The sequence below is a fragment of the Harpegnathos saltator genome, unplaced genomic scaffold (assembly GCF_003227715.2).
Source record: "Harpegnathos saltator strain DR-91 unplaced genomic scaffold, Hsal_v8.6 scaffold176, whole genome shotgun sequence".
NCBI lineage: Eukaryota > Metazoa > Arthropoda > Insecta > Hymenoptera > Formicidae > Harpegnathos > Harpegnathos saltator.
In genome coordinates, this window is record NW_020229957.1 from 1322906 (window position 1) to 1346287 (window position 23382).

The 23382-nt window shown below is 35.5% G+C and overlaps 1 protein-coding gene across 5 annotated transcripts in view; it reads left to right on the forward strand.

The window, feature by feature from the left end:
• Nucleotides 1–23382, forward strand: part of Lmpt (four and a half LIM domains protein limpet) — a 527685-nt gene that overhangs the window by 402608 nt on the left and 101695 nt on the right. For 4 of the 5 annotated variants that reach the window (XM_025297410.1, XM_025297409.1, XM_025297413.1 and 1 more), the window contains 2 exons: nucleotides 18695–18869; nucleotides 22221–22454. In XM_025297410.1, the coding sequence (XP_025153195.1) occupies nucleotides 18695–18869; nucleotides 22221–22454 (409 nt within the window). Of the gene's footprint in view, nucleotides 1–5316; nucleotides 6256–18694; nucleotides 18870–22220; nucleotides 22455–23382 lie in introns of those variants that run through there. The other variant, XM_011149717.3, reaches the window with a different exon arrangement.

Consider the following 23382-nt stretch of genomic DNA (forward strand, 5'->3'; position numbering starts at 1 on the left):
ACAAATATCAAGCAACCAGAAATGAAAAACTAAAATTTTTCACACAAAAATAATTATAAGTTGGGAAAATATTCTATTATTAATTCTATTATTAATTAATTCCTATTAATAATAATAAGATTCTTTCTTGTTCATAAAAAGTGCATTTGTTGACGACGTGGTTTCTTTAATTGCATTAGAAATGTTAGGTATATGCAAAAGTTTTAGACATTTCTTCAGCCCTCTAATCTAATTATTGTAAATTTAAATATTTTCCCGCCATTTTGTATTTTTGTGAGGTTGGTATTGAACTTTCTAAAACGTTATTGGCCACGTTTAGGAGAAAAAGCAGCTTACTGAGCGTGTAATGATTATTATCTATGATTAGATTATTTTTTTAGATCTTTGACGGATTTAGGAGAACGAACTAATCAGGAACGATAATCATTAAGTAAATAGCTTAGTAAATAGCTTTTTCTGCCAAACGCGACATTCATTATAGCTACGTTCAGTAGAGAAAGCTGTTTTGTAACTGTTATAAAATTCACGAATTTGATTGCTGCCTACTTTTGAGTTCAAGCATATTTAAGAACATATGCTAAGATTCACGAATTTTACAGCTGTTGTAAAGCAGCTGTCTCTGATGCATCGATGCGCATAACTTTAAAAATAACAATTGATACAATGAGAGGTGAGAAACTTTATATACGACACTGCATTCGATATGAATTCCAGCAAAGAAAATATATTGCTAAAACATGTGAATCTATGTACTTCGTTTTGGGGAAAATATTGTGTATCACAATACGAGCAAATATTTCGTTTCGACTCTTTAAAAATGATGAATTTTTATGTGAATGATCGTCGTATTCTGAAATGCTGTGAAAATTTGAAGTCGACAATTTGGAAGCGTTGTTGAATAAAAACCCGTCCCAAAAGTGAGTAGAACTTACAGAATAGCTCAGAGTAATCAAGCAACAGTTTAAAGGCGACTGCATGAAATGGGAAAAATTCAGAAGCTCGGAAAAAACTAAAAGTTTTACACAACTTATACGAGTCGTACCTAATATATTAACTGTTATATATAACGCGAATGTGGGGATTCCACGTATGCTCTTTTTCTCCTGTTTATTCCTGTTTATTATGTGATTCAGGACTCCAAATTCATAAGATTATTCCACGTGTGATGACCGTGTTACTCAAAACTCGCCTCGATAGAAGGCAGGATCGATTGCACATATCGATCAAGAAAGATCACTCGGCAAGCTGACGGCGCGTGTTCTCGAAATTCACTTGGAGTGATCTGGCATCAGTGCTCGATATATTGCGTACATATGTACTATTACTGTCAATATGACCCGGGCATTTCTATATCTAGGTACTCTAAACTCAGATGTCTAAATTTGCCGATATCACCTAATTGTACGGAATAAAAAAATTCTCTATTAAATAGACCCATATGTTTTTCTTCGAATAAATACATTTTCCTTAATCTGCGTATAAAAATACTAAAATATGGTCGATGAAAAGTAATCTCTTTGTTACACGTTATTTCACATTTTATTTAAATATATATCTTAATATAAAGACCAAATATTTCGTAAAATATCTACTTTTTATTATCATAATGATACCTTATGATATTATATTATTATGCATAGAATAGGTCGAATTATAAATAAGAAGAAACAATGATAAGAATAAATAACTAAATAAAATTCAAATAACTTAGACACTGCTAACGTGTCACTGCTTAACGCGATAATACATATTTATTATAAAAAAAAAGAACAAAGTATGTTTTATATCCAGGTTTTTCTTAGAGAACATGAGATGACCGTAAATTTGAAGATAATTAGAAGATAATAAATCTAAAGACACTATGGTTTAAAAGGTCAAAGAGCCGAAAACTCCACCCGGTTAAAAATATCAGAGCTGAAAGCATTACGCATCATAAAAATGAAAATAAAACTACGAACACTTCGAATTTCTTACCGACGAATCATTCGTGCGTAACGAACACGACGTAACCCACAAGGCAGAAAACGTGTTCCGTGATACAAAAAAAAATAACGACGGAGAGAAAGGACGGAAGGATGAAATCGATCAAACGGAGCCACCCTCGAAATGTCAAATAAACGGCCAGTTATTAACTTGGCCGACGGTTAGCCTTGTGACTGACGCTTCTCGTCTTTGAAGTCTTCGGCGGCGCCTCCGCGTCCTTTCTCGCCCGTGCCTTACGGGAGAAGAACGCGAGGCGGGCCCTCCGTCACTATAAATAACCGAAGCGGTTAAGAAATCGCGGCGATTTGATGCAATGAAAATAAATTCGCCGATATGTACGCGCTAACGAAGAAGGCGCGCGCACACGTCCCGCTCGTCGTCGCTGCTCGTGCATCGCGAGAGCGAGTTGCAATTATTTTCGTGAAGACAGCCGGCACCCACTCGTGCACGGTCGTCAAATAAACTGCGAATATCGATTTGCCGAAATTATAAACCACTGCGGTCGGCCGATGTGCGTACATGTGCGGCCGTGAGGCTCGCGTTAACGATGTTGCTACCGCGCGCGTGTCTCATTTAACGCGCTGATTTAAACCAGATTATCTACGCGCAAGACCGCCGGTAGGGGTGCGCAGGTCGCTCGCGCTATATTCACGTGTGTGTTATTATCGCATATTATCGCGCTATAATTATTTCGCGAAGCGTGAATTTTTAAGGCCCCTATCTATTATTCATTGCGGATCTCTTAATAGTGTGTTCGAACCATTTTGAAGGTCTATTCGATCGACTATACAAATGTCATTTTGAGAACGTATACTTTTTTATTTATTTAAAGGAATTTTGTAAGAAATTGGGACGTGAATTTTCTCGCTTCTGGCGTCATAGATCAAGATGGCTGCAACAAATAGCCAGTAACTTTAAAAATTGAAAGATGTACTATGTGACCATACAAATCGAAATCTCCATGCGGCTCTTGACTTTGGCTGAATTCTCACGTCCGCGTATACGACGGCAACCAATACTCCGTAAATTTTTTTCCAATTAGAAACATTACAATGTGACAGTGATAGATATTGTAAATTTTCCGACACAAAAACGTTAAAGAATATCGGTTAGAGAATCGGTATGCTGCCTAGACGGATAAGAATTTAACCTTAATTTTGCAATGTTCGTAAATTCCAAAAGAATACGAGTGCTCCAATTTTTATCTGAAATTCAAAACTCTAGCTGATGTCTCGAAACAATATTAAGATGCAAGGGATTCGTGATATTTGTCGAATGAAATTAAAAATGAAATAAAAATAAAAAATATGAAATTATTCAGCTTTTCGCAGCATTAACCGCTTCAGAGATTTTAATATAAGATCTAATTAATATTTTCCGATTTCCGACAATTTTCAGTCTTTATTTAAAAATCAATAGAACAAGATTAATCAATGAAATATTCCCCATTGTTATCAATGATCTCACGCCATTTATTGAGCAATTATCAAATTCCATCACGATAGAAACTTGAAAATTTTGAAGCTATATACAGGGTATTAAATTTCAAACGTAACAGGTAAAAAATCTCGAAAACTATGAAAGATGTTAAAAAAGCTAAAACACGTGTTCCATAATTTCGAAGGGGAAAGAGAATAGCATTATCAGTTTTTTATTTGGAGGGCATTTTCAAAGTCAGTTGAAGGTCAATTTAATTTTTTTTAAATAGAAAGCCTAATTTTTATTATATCTTCTTTTTCTACTAATTAATTTTAACAACTTTTGTCTGAAACATTTTTTATTTGCCTAATATTTTTTGAAATATTTAAGGAAAACTTGGTAACTTTTTCAACATTTAACTTACGATATCTCGCTAACTATTCGTCAAAAGGAAAAATAATATTAGATCTTTTTACTTTATTTACTATCAAGTATATATTACTATAATAGTGCTCTAACTTTTGTTAACTCATCGGTTCACTTTGGAAATTTCAAAATTATTAAATTAACAAAAGATCTTTTTGCGTTTAGGCTTTTCATACATAATTCGTTTTTCGTCCGATTAGTTATGATTTTGAGCAAAAAATCTTTTTTCCTTGTTGTCTGGCGAACAAGGTGACGCATGTGGTAAATCAGTGATTTTCATTATTAATGATTAGATCGTGTAGAACCCATTTTCCTTCTTTCCATATATTTCCAATACGATGTAAACGATGGCAAATAGCTTTCTGGCTTACTCTAAACTTTTCCGCCAATTCTTATTGTGTTTGTACCATATTTAATAGATTTTGCAACTCCTTTTCTTCAAATTTTTTTAGCTGACCGGTACATGGTTGGTCGTAAAGATCAAAATCACCACTTTGGAAACGTTCAAACTAGCTTCGGTCACGTACAATCGGTCACAGCATTTTCATATAAACAGCACAAATTATTTTGGTTGCTTCAGAAGCGTTTTTATTTAAATAAAGTACGAAATACATCGCGTATCGAATATGCTTTTTCTTGAGCCATTGTAAACATTATTGATTATTTGAGGTTATGTACATCAAACGCCAAACTATATGTCATTTCGAAAAGTTAAATATCAACACTTTAAAATCGCAAAAGAACGGGAGAATATTTCAATTTCAATTTTGCTCTGAGCTATGTAAATTTCATCGAAAAGAATTAACTAGACCTAATATAGTTAGATATGCTTATTTTTAAATTTATTTAAATTAGTTTTCCATTTCAAATGATTATTAACAAAAAGTTATGTGGACATTATCCTAAATAAATATTCCTGACAAAATTCCTCGACAATAAAGAGAGGAAGCTCGTAACATAACATGATTGATATGTGTGAAGTTACTTCACGATTAAAGTATTTTTTTTCAACTTCAAATTTTCCCTCGAAAATCAATAATTTATTTGCATGAAATTAACAACATTGATCTGATATATTTTTTAAGCGTTTAAGGAGATATTACTATTTTCTTTTTAAAACCCAAAGAATAATTAATTGTACTTTCTAAAAGCCAAAAGTTAACAAAGAAGTGATAAATGATGTGCACAATTCGGATAATAAACGAACTATTTTTTATTTACAGATTCAAAAGAAACGAGTTTCGAAAAAGCAATATTTTGCAAGTTGAAATAATAACCAAGTAGGATCAAAAGAAATCGGTTAAACAAAATATCAAAATAGACATTAAACAAAAGTTGTAAAGTCGAGTTTCAGAATAGATATAAATAAACTGTGATCAATCCTACAAACACAAGTTAACTCTTTTAAGACTTGTTAGACAATGATCACGATAAATGAACAAATTCTATTGTATCTTATCCAGCTGTTGACTTGTTCTCCTTGGATATGCGATTATCGTCATGTCCCCAATGATCGTCCACCAGCGAAGTGTCCTAGCGAAGTGAAACGCATGCGAAGATAACCGCGAATTAGCTTCGGGACTCACTTTATGACAGATCAAGCGCGCATGATTGCTATCGAAAACTATTTTATTGTCATCATCATTATGGAAGCAAACTGTTTAGTGAGTTAATGAATTTACGAAGGACGCTAATTTCGAAGAAAACAGAGAAGGAAGAAAAAACAAAGGAAGAAAGCAGAGAAAAAAAGAACCAATAAGAAGCGGATGAAGAAGACCCGAGGAAGTGTGATGCCGAGCAGCGATTCATCCTGAATGAGCGACTGCGCAGACATCACACGACGCCGAGCCTGCTGTCGTCGTCGTTGTCGCGGCTCTCCGGCCCGAGGATGAGCCCGAAGGGACCAAGCCAGGAAGGCCCAAAGATGGAAGTGCGGGTGTCGTGCGTGACGGCGCCTGGCGCCGAGCCGCAAGGCATCCGCGTGCGCATACCCGAGCCGAAGAAGCGGCCGATGAGTCCGCCGCTGCACGAGCCCGCGGCGCGCACCAGGTGCCCGTCCGTGCCGGAGAAGGAGTTTTACCGGAAGACCTCGTCGCTGGAACGCCGGGATCGCTATTCCACGTTGTCCGGCGCAGAAATCAAACGCGGCCTGACGCCAAGCTCCGCGGCGATGACGGTGACGGGGATGACGGAGGCCTGCGGCGCGGGCGCTCGCAGACGCAATCCGATGCTGGACCGCAAGAACCGTTTTCCGACCATCACCGGCGCGGAGTTGCGGCGTAGCATGGCGATCGGCAAATGCCCGCTCGAGGACGGCTTGGACCTCAGCCTGGCCCCCTGGCCCGGCATGAAATGGGCCTGCGTCAGGGTGCTGCACCTGTACTGCAAGGTGTTCGACCAGTTCGAACTGTTCGAGCTGATCGTTAGGTAATTGCGCGTGACGACGTAAGCGCCGCACGCTGCTGTGCGAGTTAAGGTCCGGACACGCAGAAAAACTTAAGATAAGTAAGATATAAGCAGGGTTAGAAAATAACTCGTTATTTTCAACGAGGGTACAGTTATTTTTTTCGGTAACTGTAACTTAGCTTCATTCCTTTTCTTCTATCTATAACTGCAACTTAGTTGCACTTTTCTTGGTAACTAATAATTAATTTAATAGTTATTTTAATAAGTTCAGGATTTTTGATAACTAATAATTAATTTAATAGTTATTGCAATAAGTTCAGGATTTTTATGGCAAATAGTAGAAAAAAGTTCTAATAAAGGGATCAAAAAATCAACATTGTCGGAATTGTGAACAATTATTTATTTTAATTAAAGCAAATGACATGTTCTGTAAACTTTATAAACATCAAAAGCGAGTTGGTTACTTGTTTTAAATAAAATAAATAATTGTTTATATCCCCGACAATATTGACTTTTCCATCTATGTTTATTAGGACCCTTTCCTTTCATTCTATTTGCCCTCAAAGTCCTCAACCCTTTTTTTTTAACATCCTATATATATTTATGATAATTTTATCAGTATTTAGAAAGAACATGTGATTTAATTCTTTTATTTCACCAAAGAGAGAAGGAGAGACAAAGAAAGAGAGAGAGAGAGAGAGAGAGAGAGAGAGAGAGAGAGAGAGGGAGAGAAAGAGAAAGTTTATCATTTATTTAATTTTATAGAAAATATTCATTTTATTAAATATATTCATTTTATTAAATAATATAACATAATTATGTATGTAATACATAATAATTTAGTATAATCTGGAATGTAAGATTCTTAGATTTTTATATTTAGAATAGTAATATACAATATTGTTGCATGCATAAAAGTAACTGAGAAGTAATGACTCGTTACTTTTTGAACAACTATACTAACTATAACGAATTATTTTTCAGAATCGCGTGCAGTAACTTGTAATTGTAGTTCTACTTACTTTTTCAGTAAGAAGAACTGCAATTGTAACTGAATACTTTTATAAAGTAACTTTTCAAATCCTGGATATAAGCAGTAACCAAACTAATCACAGTTAAATATTTTTGGGCCATAAGTAGAATAATCAATTTTAATTAGTCAATTCTGTTACTACTTACGTTTTATTGTTTCAGTTTTTCTGCGTCTCCGGGCCCGTAGGCTCTAAACACGATGAGTATAATGAATCTCCGGCCTTTTGCTTTATGCTTAGTATTTATTAGATTTTATACATATGGACTGGCCATTGTCTATAGTTTCTACATTAGATGTAATATTTGGAAGAGCTGAGACATTTTTTGGTATGTTCTTCTCTTAAGTGGCCAAAAGTATATATATGTCACTTTATAGCAACTAAGAAGTGTTTCTTTAATACTTACGAATGAAGAGAAACGCTGTTTTCTGCAGAATATATCACACCACAAATAATACGTTTTCGAACTGTTGACGTTTATTTGTATTAATGTATATTTAAACATTAATAGGATGTTTGTTTACATTACATTAATGTTACAAATACAGATATTCTTCGTACATAATCACAATCTTATTTTTTTCTTTTCTTTTTATATATACCTAGCAAATACAATGTAATATGTAACATATCTGTTAATTGCAATTTCCCACTCAATAATATAACGCGTGCGTTATATAATACACTACTCAAAAAATTATGGCATCAAAAAATATGCATTGAATATTGCTCAACTTTGAACAATGATTACTCAGCGACAAATGGTCGTAAGACGATGCTTTTCTTTTTAAATTAAAGATTGAAGTCTCAACTTTAACATGCTTTCGGTTGATTTTATATCAAATTCATTTCTACAGTGTGCGATCCCATAATCCAATGGCATGTTTCTCATTTAAAAATTTACAAACTTTGATAAAACGCACGAGCTTGGGTAATTTTTTTTCGAAAATTCTATTTGCAGAAAATGAAAGTTCGATTCTTCCCCTTTAATTAAAAAAAATCCAAATCTCTACGATTTTTTTTCGCGATTTTGCAGCGTTTTAAAGAAACTCTTACATTTTCGTTACTGGAAGTAGGGTTTGCGTAACTATGTTCAATAATCTTTGGCGTCGGCACACTGCCGACTCCGAGGGATCTTCTCGTGGAGTTGTCATCTGTTGTCTTTCCTGTCCCTCTCATGGTTGTAAATTACCCGTTTCCCAGAAATGTAACCATATTCGCGAAACTGCGGATTGGTTAATATCGAGTCGCCTCGCCACGTACCTTTACGAGAAGTCTTCGCTCATAAGCACAATAATTAATGCTCGTTGAGCCTGAGACAATGGATGCATGTTTCTTTATCATAAAACACTACCATGAACTACCTTGTTTCGTACTTAATGCAAAATTTCGGTATCCCATTAGGTAATGCCAAAGTTGGCAGTGATTTCCTACAAATCCTACCTTCAATAACGAAAAAATGTACGAGTTTCTTTAAAATGCTGTAAAATCGCGAAAAAAATCGTAGAGACTTGAATTTTTTTTAAATGAAAGAGGAAGAATCAAACTTTCATTTCTCACAAATGAAAATTTCGAAAAAAAATTATTCAAGCCTGTGCGTTTTGTCAAAGTTGCAAATTTTTAAATCAAAAACATGCCATTGAATTATGAGATCGCACGCTGGAATGGATTGGATCTAAAAGTAACCGAAAGCATGTTAAAGTTGAGACTTCAACCTTTAATTTAAAACAAAAATCATCGTCTTACAACCATTTGTCACTGAGTCATCATTGTTCAAAGTTGAACAATTTCCAGCCCAAACTTTTTGATGCCATAATTTTTTTGGATAGTGTAGTTTCATATAAATTGATAGAGGAGAAGGTACTATTATGGACCTTGTAGCCACTCTCAGTATCTCCGTTATTAGGTAGCGAGTTCCAGTTATTAATTATGGAATTTACTTAGTAGTTCGCCGTTAACGCAGTGATGCTAATATATCAAAACGCAATAGCTAACACTTTTTATAACGCATTTTCATTTTCAAGCATTTCGAAATGTTTTTCACGATATATTTTAGAATTCAATTAAACATGTTTCCTCATTGTTTTTAATTTTGAGCGTATTATCACACGAATATATGTACAATTGAATATTTTAGTTATTACTTGACTTTATTCGGCTGTACGTCTTTCAAATTATGCAAAGTTAAATGAAATAGCATGACATTTTGCTAATATGGCTCCATAAGAGTGCTAATAAATACCGTTTCTTTCTCGAGGTTTTTATACCAAAGTAATTATTCGATAAGTCGATTCTAATCTGTAGTCCGTTGTTGCATTTATGTTTATACTACAATGTTGTCTTTCTGGCAGATTGTATTTCCTAACAAGTAAATTAGTATCCACATTAAAAATTCGCAGTTATGTTAATTATTATTCTCCTTCTAAGAGTTTAATTTGAATAAATATATAGTTTCGTAACTAAACACTTTGTGTTATTTTAAACAAAATCAATTTTTTTTGTATCAGTTTTAGAGGGAGGCCACATTTTTTACCATTCCATTTTTTCGCCGATCCACTATGTGTTGCTACATTTTTATAAATAACATCCTAAGTAATAAACATTACGTAAATTCGAGTCTATAATCGATTAACAACACTGTGACAAATGTAATCATTCAGTTCTCACTTTAAAATATTGATCATTGACAAAGTTATTATACAAAATGTGAATGGAGGGCCATAATAACATCTTCTCTTTTAAGTATTAAACCGGTTACCAGCTGGCGATCACTGTGACCCTCAACGTATAAATATTTTCCTGAACAAGTTTACGCGCTTGCAAATTTAGAACAAAATAGCATTCTCTCACAGCTCACTCTCTTCGACCCTCTCAAAGCTTTGAGCGAAGTCATGACTTCGCGTTGACGAAAACTTTTTCCATACGACTGTTTTCGCACCGTTCGATCCGACAGTCGCAGTTTTGAGAGACGCTTCGGCGCCCAACGAGCACAGTGCGAACGCAATTAACCGCCGTTAGTATCAATTAAGCGGAGTCTCTAATGGTCTCCCGGTTGGCGACTTTACGGCAGAAAACGGCGAGAAAGCAGCGCCAAGCCAAACCCGCACGAATGATTTACCGTCGTGCTTACGTTTGTGGGTTAACGGAGTTGATTTTTCACGTTTATACATCACGTCTGCCGCGGCGAACCAGATTTTCTCGAACACACACCCTCCCCAGTCTTGTTCTTTCGCCACTCCTTACCATTACACTGTTTTTACATAAGATATAGCTTAATTGTCATAATAAAAAATGAATTGTATTTTTTTATTTTTTCTGGAATGATATTTATCCGATATTTTCTCTGTCAGCTGTTATTCCCGCTATAAACGAGCCAGTCCGTTATAACATGATCGCTACTACTGTTTATCCGGAAAATTGCTCATCACAGACCACTTATATTTTTTTTTATTTTTCTTTTCTTATAAATCCCCTGTAATGGCGTAAGACAGATTTAGCGTCTTGATATACATAAAATGAAAAATTATTGCGGTTACACGCACGTGATGTCGGTCGTTCTGAGAATCGAAACGCCACACGTACGCGACGCGCAGTATCGATCGTGCAAGGTCTTATTTGATTAAAGTTTGATTAAAGCCGGAAATCGCAAAAAATTAAAGCTTTTCGATACTTTTTGAATGGATGAGCCAGCAAAAAGAACAATTCTTTTGCGAATTACGCTTCAGGAAACCAAAGGAGCAAGAAATTTATATTTTTCGACTATTTTCAAATGGAGTATGCTCGAACAGGATGCCTCACAAAATTTCATCAGAAAAATATACAGTGTGTCAACAAAATAGGACAGTTCTAATAAATCTTCCTTGATATAATATAACCACATATCAAGATTTCCGATTCCAATTGAGCTCCAGAATACGCTGTTAAAATACCGTATGATGATTTTGAGACACCCTGTACAGTTTAACAGACTTGCGCGACACGGGCAAGCGTAAGAGGACCTTTATTATAGCTGCGACGTCGAAGGGAGGGGCCGAGAGTCAAAAATAAGGAAGATCCGTTCGACGTTGTACGTTCGATCGCACCGCTGCACAGTGGGACAGATGGGTCTTTTTGTGGACAAAAATCGCTAGACGGCATAATTCTTAACCGAATTCCATGCTTTTTTTTTAATTTACTCGCGATGAATTTCTCTACAATCGTATCGAGCCCGTTTTTTTAATTAGGCCCTCAATTCAAAATGGCGGATGCGCAAATTTGTCAAATGTATAAAACCTGTAAAATATCGAATATTTTTGGATCGGACAAAGTTTATACGGGATTTTAAGGCCTCCGAGATATATATGTAAGATCGAAATTCTCAGTTTTTGCCAGTGGAGAGGATCTGCAGTGGCACGATATATTTTATACCTGCCTGATATCCCCACATTATCAATCTACTAATGAGTTTGCGTATATATATTGCATATATATACGCATAATATATATATATGTAACATATATTGCTGGATTATTTATGAATTCCATAGTTTAACGTAAAATCCTGATATAGGTGACAGCATATCAAGTCAGTACTCAGATGAAAATAACGGATTAAAGTCAATCGTGTGAACTGGCTGTATTAATGATGGTAATACTTATCTCCTTTTATTCTGACGATTTCGTCATGTGCTAAAATGTTTAGTATATTTTTGTCTTTTTTGTAATTAAACAATATTTTGCAATATATTTTTTATAATTTTGTATTATTTTTTATTGGCTACTTCTCGGGAGAAGCGCAAGAAACAAGCAATAAGATTTTTAGAAAATCTCGTGCCCAACATAGCAGAATGCAGTCGCGACGAACTACTAATGAAGATATTATGCAGTATCTTCTAATATCATCAGATCTGGTAATTAGTAGTCTAAGGATAACACCCAAAAAAAAGAGAAAGATTTATCTGCAGAAGCTAAAGAGTTATTACTTAATTGAAACAAAACAGCTTCATATGTAAAATGACAATTTTGTACATTTTGACAAAATGTTACAATAAATATAAGTAAGATATATTATAAATATGTTACAATATAAGTTTGTTAAGATACATTATAGATATATATATTATGTTATAGATATGTTGTGTTATAGATGAATTGTGTTATAAGTATTTTATGTTATAGATGTGTTATAAATATATCATAGATGTTATAGATGTTTAAATATATAACAAAGTATATACAAAGTGTTTAAACAGAAAAACATAGCAAAATATCAAAACCACAACAAAATACAAAAAGTATGAAAAATAATATAAAATTATAAAAAATAATATTGCAAAATATTATTTAATTACAAAAAAGACAAAAATATACTAAACATTTTAGCACATGACGAAATCGTCAAAATAAAAGGAGATAAGTATTATGTTATACAATTATCATCATTAATACAGCCAGTTCACACGATTGATTTTAATCCGTTATTTTCATCTAAGTACTGACTTGATATACTGTCACCTATATCAGGATTTTACGTTAAACTGTGAAATTCATAAATAATCCAGCAATATATGTTACATATATATATATATATATATATATATATATATATATGCAATATATATACTCATCAGTATAATGTGGTACATTGATAATGTGGGATATCAGGCAAGTATAAAATATATCGGGCCACTGCAGATCCTCTCCACTGGCAAAAACTGAGAATTTCGATCTTACATATGTATCTCATAGGCCTTAAATTCCCATATAAACTTTGTCCGATCCAAAAATATTCGATATTTTACAGGTTTTATACATTTGACAAATTTGCGCGTCCGCCATTTTGAATTGAGGGCCTAATTTAAAAAACGGGCTCGATACGATTGTAGAGAAATTCATCGCGAGTAAATTAAAAAAAAAAGCATGGAACGATTTCCATGCTTTTTTCCCGGTTCTCATCGGTTAAGAATTACGCCTTCTAGCAATTTTTGTCCACAAAAAGACCCATTTGTCCCACTGTGCGTTGTGGCGGCAAATGCGCGAACCCACGAGTGAATTACGATTCCCGCGAGGGCGTAACACGTTACACGTTACACGCTGGTGGAATTAACAAGATGTCGATGTTAATTCGCGCCAGACTGGTGCGAAACACGGCCAACCAGCGTGATAAACGAGACCAAACGACGAGGCGCGAGTTCGGTTGAGGGGAGAATCCAACAAGGGAAAACGTCCAGGACGAGAGCGACGCTCTTCCGGGATCCCCGCGAGGACTCTTTTTATAGCGCGCGACTCCTCGAGAAAGAGATCGAGTCAGGCTTCGCTGACGAGCTGGATAATCGCGCGGCTGACATTATCAGCCTGACATTACGGGAACCGCCGATTATGCGACATCAGGGATACTTTACGGGAGAAGGAAGAAAGACGAGAGCAAAAAGTAACAAGAAAAAAAACAAAAATGTAACGGGTGATCGCAAATGTATAATCGTTCCAGTGAACTCTGTGGCATACTGGAAAGCTCACTGCAATAATTAGTGCCTGAATATGAAAAGGAAGAGACGGATAACTTATTGTCAGTCTTATTTAGGATAACTTTACATTTCCTCTAATGAATTCAGATTGATAATTTTCTATGGTCCTTACTAACTACATGAAAAACATAAAAATGTATATCACAGACTTCTATATACTAATTAGATTGCTTTATTTTTTCACGTAATACGTCACAAATGGAAGTTGTGTGAAGCCATTTTGAGTTTATTCATACATGTATAAATTACACCAATAATCATCACTAATGTCAATATATTAGATTTTACAATCATGAAATAATAAAAGAGTCGAAAGTACCATTAATGATTATGAATAACACACGCTATTGTCAATAGACAATAAAAATCCAAATGCATGAAAGAAGGAAATAAAATATAAAGAATATGTAAGAAATAAGCATTTGTAGTTTAATAAGCCGAAACATGACGCATTATTTTCCTGATTAGAGCAGTCGTGAATCGATCACATAATACATACACTGTACACCAAAATGATATATCGCCATCCTCCACTACATCTCTCTCCATTTAGCAAATCTTGATTGATCACTGGATTTCCATGATCCTTATTGCAAACATCAGCTTTACTAAAACAAATCACAAACTCTATTAAAAGCGCATAACTTACAATTACACATCTGTGGCGCCGGTGTGAAGTTAGCGCCTCATTTTATAGCACCGCAAGTTTTAACGATAATTCTATTGGCACCCACAATAGTTCCACAGTTCCTGATAGGTTATATTAATAGCTCCGCCGAATTAGTTAACAAAATGGCAGATTGAAAACATGAGGTGCTAACTTCCCGTAGCACCGCAACTTCCAAAAAAAACCATTTCAAGCACGAAATCTTATAGTTCTAGAATAATTCTATAGTTCTTGAAACCAGAACTTTAGCAAAAGTTCTGGTTTCTAACCATTTTTAAATAATTTTTTAAACTTAGCGCCAGCACCGCACCACAAGAGTAAAGTATCAGTTTGCTAACAGTTCCAGCCGCCTTCTGGGTTTCTCTTAGTAGTTCTACAATAGTTCCAACGCTTTAGGTGGGTTTCGTCGCGGGTGACGGCCTTTAACTATTTTTAAATAATTTTTGAAACTGAGCGCCAGTACCGCACCACAAGAGTAAAGTATCAGTTTGCTGGCAGTTCCAGTTGACTTCTTAGTCTCTTTTAGTAGTTCTACAATAGTTCCAACATTTTAGGTAGGTTTCGTCAGGGGTGTCGGCGTTTACCTATTTTTAAATAATTTTTGAAACTTAGCGCCAGTACTGCATCACAAAAGTAAAGTATCAGTTTGCTGGCAGACTGAACTACTAAATGAGACCAAGAAGTCGGCTGGAACTGCCAGCAAACTGATAGTACTTTACTCTTGTGATGCGGTGCTAGCGCTAAGTTTTAAAAATTATTTAAAAATGGTTAGAAGCCAGAACTTTTGCTAAAACATATCAGGAACTATAGAACTATTCTAGAACTATTCTAGAACTATAAGATTTCGTGCTTGAAATGGCTTTTTTGCAAGTTGCAATGCTACGGGAAGTTAGCACCTCATATTTTCAATCTGCCATTTTGTTTTCTAATTCTAATTGTTAACTAATTCGGCGGAACTATTGATATAATCTATCAGGAACTGTGGAACTATTGTGGGTGTCAATAGAACTATCGTTAAAACTTGCGGTGCCAATAAATGAGGTATCATTCACACCGGCATCTGTGGCCAACAGTTACGTTTAGCAGCGAGAAAAGCAGCTTAATAGCTTGCGCTGCTAACAGCTTGGTAACTATTGTAAGATTTTCTTCTAAACGACATTAATGTTTTACGCCTTTTTCAACGTGTTTACCAGGCGGTTGTCATTTCTTCGGTATATGTTTATTATGCTGGATCGTTTAGTAAATATATGTTGAAAAAATTTATGCAATTTATATATTTTTGTTTGAAAAAAGAAAAGGACAGATTGATAATATCCTCCCCTCTCTCTCTCTCTCTCTCTCTTTCTCTCTTTCGTTCTTTCTATCCGTTTCTGTTCGTTTCTATTTGAGTGAGCCTTCCAGTATAGTATATAGGATGTCCGAGATTTTTTTAAAACGAAAAATCATGATTTATCTGATCAAACTGAAAAGAAAAGTCACGCACCATTTTGAAAAAATCGCAATAGTTATTAAGTTATTAATGATTGAAAATGAACACATCTAGAAGCTCTTTTAATTGATAATTTGAAAATTTGCATGCTTATTTGCAAAATGGACTTTTAAAGGACATTTTGTTCAGAATGACTTAACCTACATTTATACGACGGTTATTATATCTAGCGATAAGTATATTGAATTTTGAGCCCTGAATCTTGAGCCTCTGTCGCTAGGCACAAACGCCGTTATATAATTACAAATTAGGTCATTCTGAACAAAAAAGTCCTGTACCATTTTGCAAATGAGTACGCAAATTTTCAAGCTATCAATTAAAAGAGATAGCTGTCTAGCTATGGTCATTTTCAATCATCAATAATACTTAATAACTATTGCGATTTTTGCAAAATGGTTGACTTTTCTTCTCAGTTTTATATGATTAATCTTCATAATTTTTCATTTTCGAAAGATCCCGGACACTCTGTAGAGATTTGCGTGGATTCAATAATCCACGATGTCTCGAATCTCGCGGATCTAAAGAAAACAGTGGAACGTGATCATTGTTAAAGTCGAGGTTAAAATGTGAAATATTCACAAACACAGGAATATAGGGACAGAGCATAAGCTCGTAAGATAGGCGGGAGGAATTGTGCTGAAATGCGGGGGGCGACTATGCCTAAGTTTCATTGGCTACAATAGTGCGCATATTCAGAGCGTGTGATGCATTGACTTGGCTGTCACTGGCAAACAATAAATATAACAAAATGATAAGAACTATTTACACTGACAGTATTACTTTGCAGAGGTTATGCATGTGTCTTTTTTTCATAATTTCACTCACACACAACTTCATACACATCTATGTATGTATCAAATATTTACACACGGCGTACAACCACCAATTAGATTTAGGCACAGTTTACCTCGTCGCACCGTCCCGCAATGGTTATCCCCCCGCGACTCTATGCTCTGTCCCTATATTCCTATGTCTATGGAAATATTCGCTTTTTGTAGAAGGAGGAGGAGGAGGGAACGGAAGATAAAGTTTAAGCCGATAAAAGAAGAAGGAATACGTTGTCGTCTTCTCGGCAGTTGCTCGAGTCCTTATCCGTCCGTTATCGCACGCAAAAGAGATATGACCGAGGTATAAAAAGAGAAGCAGAGAAAAAGAGAGAGAAAGGAAGGGAAAGAAAAGAGAGAGAAGATCCTCGTTGCATTAGCGGCAAGCTTCTCTCGACGGCCTTGAAGTCTCCCGACATCCGGAAGGGCGCGGTAGAACCGCGATAAATGTCCGGCGCAAATGCATCCCCTTGATTACACGATTGTCGTTCGATACCAAGGGAGAGCGACTCGATAGTATCGATCCGCGCGAGGTTTCGCGCGAACGAAGCTTTCCTGTCGCTTACACGCGTCATCCCGCGCGGACGATATCCTTCGCCATGCGAATGCGTCCCCTTGTTCTTCGTAATCGCTCGTCCTTCGCCATGCACTGTTGACCGCATCGATCCGCGATTCACCGCAAGAGCGTGGAGCGCGTAAATATAGATATTTCCAGCGCGAACATAGCAAACACGTTCCACGAGCTTCTCGTATTTTCTGTATCTCTTCCCATCGTGCCAAAAGTCGTTTGAATTTCGAAACGAAAATTCAAACTTAAATATTAGATATTAATGTTACCATTATAAATTAAAAATCTCTTTAATTTTTATTTTGTTTATTAAACTTTTCTTTAACTTTTACTCTTACAGAATATTTAAAACTTATAAAAATAATGAACGGGACGAGGATGTACTGGAAAATATAAAATTTTTGGAAAACTTAAAAATGTAATTATGAAATACATCGAACACACCATAAAAATTTTGTTTTAAATATTTTATTTTATATCTTACATGTCATAGATATTGTCTCATGATAGAATATAAAAAATTAATTTCAAGAAACTATTTCTCTCGATATCTAAAGATATGAGAATGCTCTTATCAAGGAAAGAAGAAAAATACGTGTGTCTTATTTTTGGCTTCTCTGCAAAATATCCAAGACTCGTCAAAATCGACGAGGAACACCTTCAGGCGTTGTGTACACAAGATGCCTATCTAATTTTTAATTTCATCTTTCAGTGCAAAAATAAATTGATTCTTTGCGTTATTTTTGAAAAACTTCACAACCTTACTAATTTCCATCCGATAAGACGATCTCTGCTCTCAGCATTCAGCTCTCTCTTTCGCTTCAACTACCTTCTTCTTTCTTATTTTTCTACCACTCCGCATCCTCGCTTTAAAACAGCTTAGCACATTACACCCGCAATTGACTAACGTTCCATTCAGCTTAGTGCAATAGCTGATACGTTAATTAGTAAATGCTGATAATAGCCGGTCGGCAATTTCATACAGGAGCCGATGTAGAGTTGAAGGGAAAGTCTACTGCACAAGAGATGAAAATAAAAAATTCATTGGCGCTTGGCCTAATTAGGTGATTATCGACACGAACGTTCTTACGAGAAAGAGAGAGAGAGAGAGAGAGATGCGTGTAAAGGTAATAAAAGTTTATTAGACGCCTCGCCGCGCGCAACGCGCCATGTCCGCGCGTTAATGAACGACACGCAGTAAATATTGATCGGCGCTCCTTTTCGCCAAGACGAAGGGAATCCAATCCGGAGATGCCCTAATTGGATTCCAGCGTCTCCGTGAAGTCGTTAAATCGGGGCTCGCGTTGATGTTCGCGGCTAGCGCCGGATGACTTCCGCTGCACGCTTCGCACTGACCAGACTTCGATTTCTGTTCCAGAAAAAACTGCACCAGCTGCAAGTGTCCACGAGAGGCCCACGATGTCTGCCACGAAGAGTGGGTATCCGTCAGGTCCCGCTTGGGCCTCAAAGGCGACGAGCCGAGTGGACCTATCAGTGTGGATCCTAGAGAGAGAGGTCTCGCTTGGGCGCCACCCGGTCTTGCGTCGCATAAGGTATATGTCCGTTTTTCTCTTTGAATGTTGAAGAACATTACGGCAAGCTGAAGGATAGATTTTAACGCTTGAGTTTCTTCTCTCACTTATAGATTTTTATACGTAAAGTAATATTCTATGAGTGGTAGTATACATTTATATTAGATGATTGAATAAGTCTCCGTCGTTGTTTTGCAAAATAACAGATTTGGGTTTCATGAGAGACAGAAAGTTTATTCAAAGTAGTGTCCATCGTTAGCTACAACCTTTTCCTACTTTTTACATAATAAGTGGATTCCGCGATAGAAGAACTCCGATCCTTTTGAAGCGATCTAATGTTTAAGCCAATTATTGATATCTTATTGATATCTTGAAATATTTGATACAAAATGAAGCGCTGCTTAGCAAGGCCATGCTGCATAGGCCGAAACAAATGATAATCAGAAGGAGGTAGGTCTGGGGAATATGGCGGGTGTGCTAACACATCCCAGCTGAGTGCTTCCTTGACTGGAACGTATCCTTGACTGGTTTCGCAACATGTGATCGAGCATTGTCGTGTAGCAAAATCACTTTGTCATGTCTTTTGGTATATTCTGGACGTTTGTCAATGCTTCAAATTCATTAATTGTTCTCGGTAACGTTCACTATTGATAGTCTGACACGGTTGCAGCAGTTCATAATACACCACACCTTGTTGATCCCACCAAATATACAAAATAACCTTCCGTTCATGAATATTCTGTTTTGGCGTTGATGATGATGGCTGGCCAGGCTTGCTCTATACTTTTGGTCATTTCGGATTGTCATAGTGGATCCATTTTTCATCCCCCGTAAAGATTCGATGGAAAAATGACTTCTTGTTCTGTCTTTAAAGCAACAATTCGCACATGGTTAAACGCCTTTTAAGGTCTCTTTCAATTCATGTGATAACCAGTTTCCGAGTTTTTGAATAATTCCCATTGTTTTTAAACGTTTGCTAACAGTCGATTGATCAACATTTAATATCTCTGACAATTCTTTCAACGTTTGACATGGATCTTCATCAAGTAATGTTTCCACTTGTTCTTCTCAATCCTCAAATTTTTTCGTTGCACCTTCGCGTTCTTTATCTTTCACATCGCAATCATCATTTCTAAAGCGTTGAAACCACTCTCTACAATCTCTTCTGGATGAAGTATGCTCCCCATGTGCCTCTACAAATAAACGATAAGTTTCAGCTGCACTTTTCTTAACAATAAAATAATGCAGTAAAACTTCCCGCAAATGCTGTTTTGTTGGTACAAAAGCCGACATTTTCAATATAATGATAAAAATATTGTTTATACGTCCACCAAATGTCATATATTAAATATAAAAGCTTGTTTATAATACTATAGTATATATAGTAGTACTATAGTTTATAGTATATAGTATATGGTATATGTTGTCACTGGAAATTCTATGCATGTAATATTCGTTACATCTCTTGGAAAACGGCGGAAACTTATTCAAACATCTAATAGAAGCATACATATATAAATATAAAAGTACATAAATTTGGAAGAAATTATACTCTTAAATATAGAGAAATTTTTATGCATATAAGAAATACATATATAAGTTGATTTTATATACGTTACTATACGTTGAAATCTAACTTAACCTAAACGCAGGCTACCCCGTGGTGTTCAATTCATACAAAAGATCCGTTGTTTCTTTATTAAATTCTAACCTGCAAACAGTTATTGATTCTTTTTTTGATTAACAACGAAATAGAGAGACTTTGTTAGATGTTTCAGAAAGTACGAAAGCAATGTTATGTCCACTGTATTAGTAAAAATTAATAATACTTTACAGCTGGATAATTTTGTTTTCAATTTCATTTAGTCGAATTTATTAAATTTTATTGAACCAATACAATAAATCTTTTCAGTCTAATAAATAATATGACTAGGAAGGTAGTGATTCTATAATATATAACAAGACAAATCGGACGTACAAAGTAAAAAAATATTTTTAAGAAATAAATGAAAAATATTGCTTAATGGAAAAGTGATTTTTAACCCTAAATGTATATTTAGCAATTATTATTATATATTTTTTTTTCTTTTTTAATGAAATTCCATCTCACTCTTATCATTTAATTATTTTTATTATTATTATATTGTTACTTCCTTTTCTATTTTATATTCTTTTGCATATTTGTGTCTAACCGTGTTCATTATCGAGATGATTGTAACGATATATTGCAATAATCATGAAAGCTAAAAGAAAACGGAAGAGCATTGATAATTTATCAACCTTCAAAATTAATTTTCCAGAAAGTAAAGCCTCCTAAACGAACAAAATTTATCATATCATATTTTCGACTTATTAATTCGTACGGAGAATCACCATTTTTCCTTCCATCATCCACAACATATTTTATTTATTTCTTGAAATTAATAATTATTAATAATTAATAATGACTAACAATAACCCATAGCAATTAATAATAATGAATAATGATAAAAAATAATTCGTACTTCCGACCGACATAACATTTATTTCCAACATCACTCCCTCATAGAAAAACACTTACTTAATTACTTATAAAAGTACTAAAATTACTGAGCAACAATAATTTATCACTGGCCAATTTATTACAGCCAGTATAATACCTTTCTATAAGTGACTCCGCTAATTCGGCAAAAATAAATATCCAGCAGTGATTTATGGCGCAATCCAACGAACGGTTTTCGGTTTTATGAGTTTTCAGACGCGTGCATCCGAGCGAACGTTTCCCTCCTCATCTTTCAATTTGTCACGAAATCGCACTTCGATCGCGCACTCAGATCTCCGAGCGTCGTAAAGAGTTTATGCTGTTCGTCGCACTCGCGCGCGCAAAGCGCAACGACGTCGCACCCCCTTAAACGAGCCGTTTGCGGTTTATATCGCGAGTCGAATAGGATAATAACGGCTATACTCGTGGGCGGAGGAAAGACGCGCAGCGAAATAGACGCCACAGTGTTTGACGGCCCGGGGGGAGGAGGGGGGAGGGATCCTGGCGTGCCGCCAGCCTTCGATATTTTCCAAAAAGCCCAGCGCACACACCGGCGCGCCCGCGAATCCGTCGCTCTTTATCACCGCCGGATGCTTTATTGCAGACGTCCTCCAGTCTTTTTTCCTTTTTCCGCTTTTTTTTTACGAGAGGGCGAGCCACTTGCGAACGACCAACGCCGCTTTTACGATGTTTCCAATGCCGGCGGCGGCGGTATGTATGTATCGAGACACTCGCTGCTGCTATTTTCCCGACGAAAGGACCTCAGGCGACCCTCGAGAAACAAAATATTTGTACTTCGTCGCGGCCGTACAGTACGAGAACATCGGGCTAATCCGTTGCTGTCCGCGCAGGTGGAAGAGTACTTCTCGATGTTGCCGGAGATCGCCGTGCCGAGACTCGGCACACCCGGCGAGCGTCACAGGGATCGCCAGTTAGCGATCCAGTTGCCTAAGCAGGACTTAGCGAGGGCCTATTGTCGTCACTTAGACCTGAAACACGCCAGCAGCGCTGATGACTTTATGGCCGCCAGGAACGAGATCGCCTTGGACATCGGGAGCGTGCAAGAGGTCCTCGAGAGAAATCTCGTGAGTGTTGTTATGACTTTTGTGAAAGTGATTGTTCTTCCGAATGTGAATGTGTGGATGAATTAGACATGTATATTAATCGCGATCAGTCACCAGTAGAAAACGATGATGATGAACAGGCTGAATGCCACGGATGTTTCGATGCATGAGTGAGAAAATTTCATTTTAGGCAGAATTTTCCATTGAAATTTTACATTTCGGAATTTTATCTTAAAATCTCAAGGCTCAATTCTATAAATTGATAAGACTGAAATCAAAACAAAGTTATGAATTTAATAAAATTATTTTGTTTTTAATTGAAATATGTAACTTATATATTTCAGTGCAGTTTTATAAATTATAATATTTGTTAGTCATTTGCCAAACAATTATTTCAAATAAAATCTTATCTTTCTTTAAAGAAATAGGAATAATAATATGATTTTTTAATTAGAATTAATCTAATTAATTAAATTAATCTAACAGGTATAACTAATTGTAGAGAAGTAATTAAATTTAATTTAATAAATTATATTGACATTAAATTAAATTAATTAAAATTAAATAATTAACAAAATTAGAAATAAATCTAAGAGTGAAATTTCATTTTATAATTTTTATTTAATTACTTATAAAATTAAATTCGTAGGCTGATATTATTTTTTTATCAAAACAGAAACATTTCTACTATTTATTAATTTATGTAGATGCATTTTATATTTACTATATGTTGAAACCTGCATCGTGGCTTCTATTATTCCTTTCAATTATACTGTCGACTGAACATCAAAGAATTTTTGTGTAAACATCTTCTAAATTTATATTTTTTGATCTATCTTCAGACATACAATAATAAATAATCAACATTAAGTTATAATAAAATTAGAAAAAATTATTAAAAATTTTTTGCCCTTTGTTGCTATATTATTTAAGAATATTCAGTTTTGAT